The 10000-nt window shown below is 44.7% G+C and overlaps 1 protein-coding gene across 1 annotated transcript in view; it reads left to right on the top strand.

Moving 5' to 3' along the window:
* The first annotated feature begins 154 nt into the window (after nucleotides 1-154).
* The window catches only part of LOC139746998 (TNF receptor-associated factor 6), a 26222-nt gene continuing 16376 nt past the window's right edge, over nucleotides 155-10000 (top strand). Inside the window, exon 1 of the mRNA XM_071658712.1 lies at nucleotides 155-833. Coding sequence (XP_071514813.1) covers nucleotides 731-833 — 103 coding nt within the window. The 5' untranslated portion in view covers nucleotides 155-730. The remainder of the gene's footprint in view (nucleotides 834-10000) is intronic.

Below are 10000 nucleotides of genomic sequence, written 5' to 3'. Positions count from 1 at the left end.
TGATGCCAGCCACCGCTCAGGGTCCTATGGCTTGGCACTTGAACGTAGGAGGTGCCAATGACTGGTGCCAGGGCCAGGGGAGGAGGGAGAGGGGGTGATGGAGGGGAGAGGAGGTGGTGGAGGAGGAGAAAGAGAGGGGGGTGCGTTGAGACGCGCTCTGAGTGTGTCGGTAAGTGGGGGGTGCTACACGCGTCTTTTGGCCCGCCTCCCCCTGCTGCATATTGGGCGTCACGGAGCGCACGACTCTGCCAGACCTCGCCCGTCCAACACACACACAGACGGACGTAGAGCTCGCGCCCTCAGAGACAGAAAGAGAGAGACACGAGGGAGGGAGTGTGTGTTCAGGTACAGAAAGAGATAATACAAGGAGAGATACACGTGTGTGCAAGCTTTGTGGGAGAAATAATACAGGAGGCAAAGGGCGAAATTCGTGCTCGTGAGAGAGAGAGAGAGAGAGAGAGAGAGAGAGAGAGAGAGAGAGAGAGAGAGAGAGAGAGAGCGACGCCCAAGAACAAACTTGTGACGTTGAGGAAATATGTGGTAAGACTCGTGGTGATCTAGTGCGACAGACGGTCCTCGGGGAAGAGACGCTAGTGCTGAGCTTCGAGTAGGAGGACGTGTCTTACCTGCCGAGCCAACAGCCTCAGACTCCTCACAGTTCCTGCGTCTTCAAGCGGATCCCACCAGGCTCTCGTAACTTTAGATCTCGCTGGACTTCGCCGCAGGGAGGATGCGGGGTGTACTCGCATGCGTGGTTGCTGTGTGTGCTGTGGCCTGCTGCACGGCTCAGCACAGCCCGCCGGAGGACCTTCAATCTATGCTCAACCATCTCGGTAAGTCACTGTCTGTCACAGCAGTTCGCCAATACTTTTTATTTTTTTTTTTTGTCCTGCACCTGCTTGAGGTTACACCGCGAGTGAAAAAGTCACTTTCGGCAAGGCAGTGTCATCGTATGCAGGAGCTTCTCTCTCTCTCTCTCTCTTTCCAAAAGAGTTCATCTTTTCCCTGCTGTTGGTCGTAGCGCAGCTCGTAGGCTGCCGGAACACTATGAAAGAAGAATCCTGGTGTTGTAGATACAGTGATGTAGAGCCAGGCACTGTTCCTGCAGTGCTATACTTCAATCCTATAAGTGTTATGCCTCAAAAGTTTAATTGATATGTCTGAATTATTTGAAAACATGTGTTTAACCCCTCAGCTATAGTATAAACATCTTATACAGTACCTCAACGTAGCCCTAGATATGAAATCAAGTTCTCCAAAATTATGCATAGAAGTAAATTTTAACTGACTGGCAGTATTTGCCATGAGACTGAACGGATGAATTTTCCTGTAACGAGTTGTTATCTGTTGAAAGACAAGAAACACAGACAACGACACTGAAATCTTTGCCTGCTACAGGTATATAGTTTCTCGTTCTGAGAAAGGGCAACACAATGATGGATGAAGTTATAACTCAGACAAACTGCACGTTAACTCCGTATATTGTTATTTCAAGGATTACATAAATCAAGTCTGATGGCCTCGGTCTTCGGCAATATCAGGAGAAAGGTGGGATCCCTCGGGGGAAATATGGGGAAGTGATGTGGGCGGGAGGATCGACAGTCCTTCAAAAACGGTTGAATGAAGGATAACAGATCAGCTGGTCCATTGTGGGAGCGGAGGAGATGGGTTATCTTCGGCCATCTTGTTAAATATGTTAACAGGATGGTAAAACTGGAGGTTATTTGCTGGTCACACAGACAGATCTATTGTATAACCTGACTGATCAGAGTGCAAGGATGAGTCAACTTTTAGAAAAAGAGATGTTGAAAGAATTTCGCGCGCTTTTTCACCCGTTGCCTGAAGACTGGAGTAAACAAAATCTCCAAAGAAAACTCGGTATTTTCGGCTCCGATAGTGGGAGACTATTATAAACTCCCAACCTCCTTTTATTTATCGTATATCTTCATCCAAGTCCCTCGTATAGCAAGGACACTACTAACAGCCATGACAACTCATCTGTTCCGTTTGTATCGTGCACGAAACGGATGATTTGAACAGCTATTTACGCTTGACGACAGCTCTCCCGGCGTGAGTGTTGATCCGGCGTCCTGGCCGGAGAGCAGCTGTCACCTCCTCTCTCTCCTCCTCCTCCTCCTCCTCCTCCTGCCAACCAGTACAACTGTATATACACGAGTGGTGAGGACAGAGTGGACCTGGGCCCTGATGCTGACTCATGTGTGGCTAGATGGTAGGTGCTTGATGCGGTTGCTTGATCACGACGTGTGTGTTATGTGTAGGTGTCGTGTCCTCGTTCCTATGTGTATGTATACACGCACACATATACACTACATACACACCCTCCTCTAACAACCTAAGCTAGGTACCCGATATTCGACCAATCCTCGAGAGAGGGAATAGGATTAATACCTGGGTTGGTTGTGGGCCAACTGCCATGACCAGGATTCGAACCCACGCGGGACTCACCCTGAATTTAGTTCATTCTGATTCGTGGTCAGTAACGCTAATGATTACACCACGAAAGCCCATCCACCACGAAAGGCAAGGTTAAGAGACGGAACAGTACGAGTGCAAAACACACACACACACACACACACACACACACACACACGCACACACACACACACACACACACACCATTGGTCTTCTAAAAGTCATCTTAATTAGCTCCCTCATAGCCTGAAAAATATCCAAATTACTTATTCTCTGACTCCATTACCAGGACGAAGAGAAGATGAGGAATCTGCCTTAAAATTCCCCAAGTGTCTTTTCTCTTCTTTCCCTTAAATGTCCCCACAATGTTCACCATTATGCCCGTGTTTCCCCTGCCCTCCTTTCCTTCCCTTGCTTCTCTCCCCTCTTCCATTTACACTTAGTCTTTCCCTTCTGTGTTCCATTCGTCATAGCCATTTGTCTGAAGAGGTGTTGATGACAGGTGGGTCTTTCATTGAAAAGGGGTCCCATGGGTGAAATATACCCTTAAATTACTGTATCTTATATCTAAGGTGAAGGCAGTAAATACATCCTTTGGATATGTTCGTTCATAAGTTGCTTGATCAGATGTATGTATGATCATATGTATGATCATATGTATGGAGCAGAATTTTAATTTATCGTTATCGAAAGGTCGCTTTTTTCTATAACAAGAAGACGTCAGTCACGAACAAAAGTCCTCCTCAAGGTTAGGCCTTATGAGAACGCGATCGGTGTTGCGGGATTGAAAAACAAACATGATTTTCAAAGAAGAGAAAATAAATAATGCAGGTCGTGCTATTAGGAAAAACATTTTCTTTTTTCATACACGACTGAATTCAGCTGACTTCATACAATAACAGGCCAGTGGGTCCGAAACGAGGTTGTTTGTGGTAGAGGAAAAAAACAAGAACCTCGTGAACGAATGTGGTAGAAGATGATGATGATGTAAGGTAAGGCAAAGATCGCGTGGGTAAAATATTAAAAGAAAATAGGTAAGCTTTAGTGATGTGTGTGTGTGTAGGGATGATATTTAGACCAGCCTAGTGGGTGACTTAGGTCTAATGACTTCGAAGTGAAACTTAGAATTCCCGCTGGACACACTGTATATATATATATATATATATATATATATATATATATATGGTGATTCATCGTGTCTAATTATTGTCGGTATTTATAGTTTAGTTGTTTCACTTGGTATAATCTCAAGTCGTGGATCAATAAAGGATCTGATGACCTTAGTTGGATCCTTATGGAAGAGAGAAGGGCTTTAAAAGGGGATCATACACCGCGTACTGAGGATAATCACGTCGTTAGCTTCTGGACACAAAGCACCCATTACGAAAAAGATAAAACTGATTTTCTTTTTAAAGAAGGAGTTTACGCCCGGCGGCGTCTCCTAGGACACTACTCCACGAGAGAGAGAGAGAGAGAGAGAGAGAGAGAGAGAGAGAGAGAGAGAGAGAGAGAGAGAGATTTTTCAACATGTATCTAGGCCAAGATATTAGCTCGACGCAAGGGCTAGGGTTCGGACGTAGCGATTGGGAATGCACTGGAGTACATTAGAAGAAAATGAATAGATTGTAAGGCAAGGTAGCCTGAAACTCGATCATCTATCAGTTTAAAGTACAGTTAAGGGTTGGAGTAGATAGATGAGGTCAATGTATGACAGCACCATGGTTCTCTCTCTCTCTCTCTCTCTCTCTCTCTCTCTCTCTCTCTCTCTCTCTCTCTCTCTCTCTCTCTCTCTCTCTCTCTACCTCCCTCCCTCTCCCAACCCACTGCTCCCTTCGACAACAACGGTCGAGAGAGAGAAAAATGACATGAGAAAAATAAGCCACCATGCATGGTGAAGTACGGGAAGCTTGGAATTTAACAAGAGCCAACGAAATGGAAAACTTACAGGCTACTGTGTACACTGTTCCGTTACACTGCCATGTGCTAAACTGCTCTGCTCTGTATGTTGCTGTCCTCCATCCTGTCATGGTTTTGAGCAGGGAAGCCATCTGTCGCGTCTGGTCTGAGAAGCAACCTATATGTATACGTCATCATTATTGTAATATAGTAAATACCCACTAACTAAAGGATTATATGTCCAAAGTTTTCGAATGCGTTTGTAGCAATCGAGTCATTTGTTCGTGTGTTCCAGCACGTGAAACCTCTTTATCATGTTTCAGCATTGTAGCCTTCGTCTGAACTAAGCTGATTTTCCTTTGTGAGGTATGAGAGTGGGAGGGTCTTATTTAGGACCAATTGTGTATGTCCAGTTTACGAGTCTGAGTCATTATCTGCCATTATGTGTGTGTGTGTGTGTGTGTGTGTGTGTGTGTGTGTGTTTGTGTATGAGGAACGGGATGGGATTTCCATCCACTTGGACTTGGTCAGTAACCTTTGGATGACCTAACCTGCCCCTGGAGGGGTCCGGTCATATCTCATGGTCCCCCCCTCTTTCTCTCTCTCTCCCCCACTCTCCTTCCACCACCATGTGACCTGATTGCAGTGGGATGGCAAACTTCATCTACCTAGATCTGGTTGGCAATATCTGGCTCTGGGTTACTGTTTCCACGTATTTCTATCATGCCTTATGTCCTCTCGTCTAACTCTGACCTGTTTGGTTCAGGAGGAAGCCATCCGCACTACAGGGACCTCTGTCGCTACGAGAGCGACGTTGTAGGTGGATGTAGAACACATTTCCTCACCCCCTACAGGGACTGAACTCGAGTGTGTGCTCCCAACGCTACATTAACAGTGTAGTAATGATGTAGGTCTTGTCTGGCCTGTAATCCTGGTATAACTACCTTCCTCCAGCTCTCAGCCGTTAGCAACGAGCGCTTTATACATGGTCATGATGTCCTCTACATCCTCCTCTTGGCTTCATCATTGGGTGCCCACACGTACTACAGTGAATACCGTCCTGCTTACAACTGTATGAAACCAGTGTCATCATCATCTTATGAGGTATCTCCTATCTCGTTCCCACATATCCTCATCCAATTCCCAGCGCTGTCTAAACGCTCCACCTGCCTTCATCATCTCTACCCTAAGGTTCTGATGTATAGCACAAAACGTATACGTGGTCTTATCTAACTCCTTGAGTAAGAAATCCTTGTTGGTATTGACCCTTGCATCGGGGACAGCCGAGCAGAGGCGTGGTGTGTGTGTGTGTGTGTGTGTGTGTGTGTGTGTGTGTGTGTGTAGGAGGCCATATTTGGCGTTGGCTTGTCCTAGGGAGACGCTGGGGTCAGAGAGAGAGAGAGAGAGACAGCAGGGATATTGAGGTAGGGGTGGGGGTGATAATAGGTTGGAAAAACAATGTGTTGATCGTGTGAGGAGTGTTGGGAGGGTGAAGATAGTGTGAGGAGTGTTGGCAGGGTGAAGATAGTGTGAGGAGTGTTGGCAGGGTGAAGATAGTGTGAGGAGTGTTGGCAGGGTGAGAAGTGATGGCAGGATATTGACACCGTTGGCAGGGGGCGACGAGAACGTTGGTAAGGTTAGAATTCTAGTATTGATCCGACAGTTTTTCATTAGCACTACAGGGGATAAAACTGGAATAGAATCACACACACAGTTTGCTTGAACATTTTTTTTTATATACCACATTTGCTGAAATAATGTCACAAGAAAAAAAGGGTAGATATTTCAGCCAGTTTTATTTAAATTAAGGGGGGAAAATCGACGTGTTTTGTTAGAAAACCAGGTCGGGTTTTTCTTGTTTTGTTTCATATGCTTCATCGCTCAGATATGTGCTCTAGATGTTTGTGATGATTACACACATTCCTGCCATGGCCAAGTCACCAGCGAAATTAATCTCACTACTCCCAGAACTCGGGTTCGATTCCTCTTTTTATTTTGCCGACACGTATATTCCAATTAGGACTTCAGGTGATAAGATATAAGAAGTAAAGTGTTTTAGATATCTGGGAGTGGATCTGGCAGCGGATGGAACCATGGAAGCGGAAGTGGATCATAGGGTGGGGGACGGGGCGAAAATCCTGGGATCCTTGAAGAATGTGTGGAAGTCGAGAACATTATCTCGGAAAGCAAAAATGGATATGTTTGAAGGAATAGTGGTTCCAACAATGTTGTATGGTTGCGAGGCGTGGGCTATGGATAGAGTTGTGCGCAGGAGGATGGATGTGCTGGAAATGAGATGTTTGAGGACAATGTGTGGTGTGAGGTGGTTTGATCGAGTAAGTAACGTAAGAGAGATGTGTGGAAATAAAAAGAGCGTGGTTGAGAGAGCAGAAGAGGGTGTTTTGAAATGGTTTGGGCACATAGAGAGAATGAGTGAGGAAAGATTGACCAAGAGGATATATGTGTCGGAGGTGGAGGGAACGAGGAGAAGTGGGAGACCAAATTGGAGGTGGAAAGATGGAGTGAAAAAGATTTTGTGTGATCGGGGCCTGAACATGCAGGAGGGTGAAAGGAGGGCAAGGAATAGAGTGAATTGGATCGATGTGGTATACCGGGGTTGACGTGCTGTCAGTGGATTGAATCAGGGCATGTGAAGCGTCTGGGGTAAACCATGGAAAGCTGTGTAGGTATGTATATTTTCGTGTGTGGACGTATGTATATACATGTGTATGGGGGTGGGTTGGGCCATTTCTTTCGTTTGTTTCCTTGCGCTACCTCGCAAACGCGGGAGACAGCGACAAAGCAAAAAAAAAAAAAAAAAAATATATATATATATATATATATATATATATATATATATATATATATATATATATATATATATATATGTATATATATATATATATGTATATATATATATATATATATATATATATATATATATATATATATATATATATATATATATATATACTGAGAAACTGTTTATATGATAAAACCATCTCGTTAATTTCAAGGCATTAAAGATAGCCTGTGTCTTCTGATCTCCATATTTGCTAAGACAGCTGATGACGGAAAGGGTTGAGGGACAGACAGACAGACGAACGGACACTTAAAAGTCATTCAAGAATAATTGATATAAACTGGACTCAATCTAATTTTTCGTCCTAAGTTCAATAGAAAATTATTCTACTCTTGGGACGAACAACTTGGTCTAATTTTTTCTTTTCCGAGGTCAGAGAAGCCTGGGCTGGTTGTGATGCGGTTATGGTGTTCTGTAAAGGTCAGGGGTCATGGAGGGGGGAAGAGGTTAAAGGGATCAAAGGTCACAGTTCTTGGTGCTTGACCTTATTACCTGGCATAAACGACCGTGCCGTCTGTGTCTGTCAGTCTTCTGTTAATACCATCTTAAAAAAGACTTAACTCTGTTTACTGGTCGTTCTCTCTCTCTCTCTCTCTCTCTCTCTCTCTCTCTCTCTCTCTGGCTTACAGAAAACGAAAATATTCTCCTGAGCATTTCTGCGGGTGACAGGTTGGGAGAGAGGCAGTAACTCAGAAAGGTTTGGGGGCCTACTGGGGAGAGAAGATTGAGGATGAGAGTGACGAAGTGAGATGGAGGAAACAGCAGCTTGAGAAGAAGAAGAAGAAGAAGAAGAAGAAGAAGAAGAAGAAGAAGAAGAAGAAGAAGAAGAAGAAGAAGAATTGTGATTGAGGGAAAACAAATATTACGACAACTGATGATGGGAGGAAAGATATAATAGATGTATTAAGAGATAGACTAAGTATTGGAAGGAAATATGGAGTTAGAAGCTAACAAGGAATAGGGAGTACAGCAGTCATTTTTCAGAGGCCCATTTGGATATTGCGTCCCAGGAGAGCAGGGAGAGAGAAAGAGAGTGAGGGAGAAAGAGAGTAAGGGAGGAAGAGAGTAAGGAAGGAAGAGAGTGAGGGAACGACTCGGGGTGAAATATAGAGAAATTGAAAGCCTCCTTACTCGTTACTGTGACCCAGAGAGTTCCACAAACACAGTATGTTTCCCAAAGTAATACTTTCATAGTAGTTTTCTTCGTAACCTTCAGCATAACGAACACACACCAGTATTCAACGTTCCCCCTAAGAACGTTTTCGACGTTTCTCAACGCCTCCAGATTACCTGTTGCAACAAACGTTTCCCTTCAAGTCTTCTGTTGTTCTTAAGACGAGTCTGTCTGTCTGATTCTCACATGCCTCTGGTGTCATGATTGTGTCTTCCGTAGCATCAGTAGGTTACGTCTACACTCCACATTGGGTACAGGCCTTCTTCCACAAGTAGAACCATGACTTCAACCTCCCAAACGGTTGGGAAGGGCGTAGGCCTTCTTCGCCAGATGGCCAGGTGGAGTTGTGACTCCAGAGGCCTAAGCATGGGGTAGTAGACCGCCCTTAGAAGCAGTGCTGGAGCCTATTCCATACACTTGACCCCTGGAAAACAAACACTGAAGTCCTTTCCATGCACCATGCCATTGGTAAACAAAGACTGGAACATATTCCATACATCTAATAGACCCTTTGGAAACAAGCACTGGAGCCCATTCCATGCACTTGGCCCCCCCCAAGGAAAACAAGCACTGAATTCCATTCCATCCACTTGGTCCAGAAAAAAAAAAAAAAAAACATCAGCTGAGTCTGTACCATTGCACCTGGCCCCCCTGGAAAGGTATTGGAGATCATTCCATTCCCTCAGCCACGCCGGAACCCACCGCAGGCGTCCGTTCCAAACACCTGACTGAAAAGACACTAAGGCGTGCAGCAGCTTTGCCGGAAAATCATGATATTATCAGAGAACCATTGGCGGAGGAAATAGATGATAACGATAGGAAAGAAAGAAATGCGAAATAGAAATCTCCCAAGACGCGATCACTTCTGTATGTCACAAAGAGTTGTATTTCTCGGTCTTGTAACCCTGAGGTCTGTAGTTTCTGTATTTTATGTGTCTATCAAATATCTCATCGAATCATGTATATCATACACTGAATCTCTCTCTCTCTCTCTCTCTCTCTCTCTCTCTCTCTCTCTCTCTCTCTCTCTCTCTCTCTCTCTCGCTAAGGATTTGGTGATAATGGAGCAGTAACTTGATCTGAGCTGCAGCTACGCTTGTCCCTGTTGTCTTGTAATAACCCTCTCAGGGTCGTACGGTGACCATTGCATTCATCGTTGACGTAGACAAGACGCATGAGTCTTACCCTTGCCTACCTGTTTGATCGACCACACGAAGGGGGGGGGGGGGGAACTTGTGGGTTGGAAGAGAGTGCCAACCCACGCGGACACCCCGGGTCGAAGCAATCAAGTGCAAGTCAGTCGAATCTCCGGGAACATGTCATTTGGTGAACGACCTTAGCTCAGTCAGTCTTGCAGTAATTTGTTTCTGAAGAAAGAAGTGGTTCTGTGATGTAGGGACTTATAAGTTATTACTTATAGATCTCTAAGTTATTACTTATATTAGCACCTACCTATTCTTTCCCCCACTTACCTACTTTTGTAAGTTGATTAGTCTTTATATAGAGTTATTATCGTGTTGTTCTGCTATATTGCATGTAAGTGATTTGTATGAATCTCTCTCTCTCTCTCTCTCTCTCTCTCTCTCTCTCTCTCTCTCTCTCTCTCTCTCTCTCTCTCTCTCTTCTCACTCACT

Source organism: Panulirus ornatus, chromosome 67 (genome assembly GCF_036320965.1).
Source record: "Panulirus ornatus isolate Po-2019 chromosome 67, ASM3632096v1, whole genome shotgun sequence".
Classification (NCBI taxonomy): domain Eukaryota; kingdom Metazoa; phylum Arthropoda; class Malacostraca; order Decapoda; family Palinuridae; genus Panulirus; species Panulirus ornatus.
This window is presented reverse-complemented; position numbering and strand designations above follow the sequence as displayed.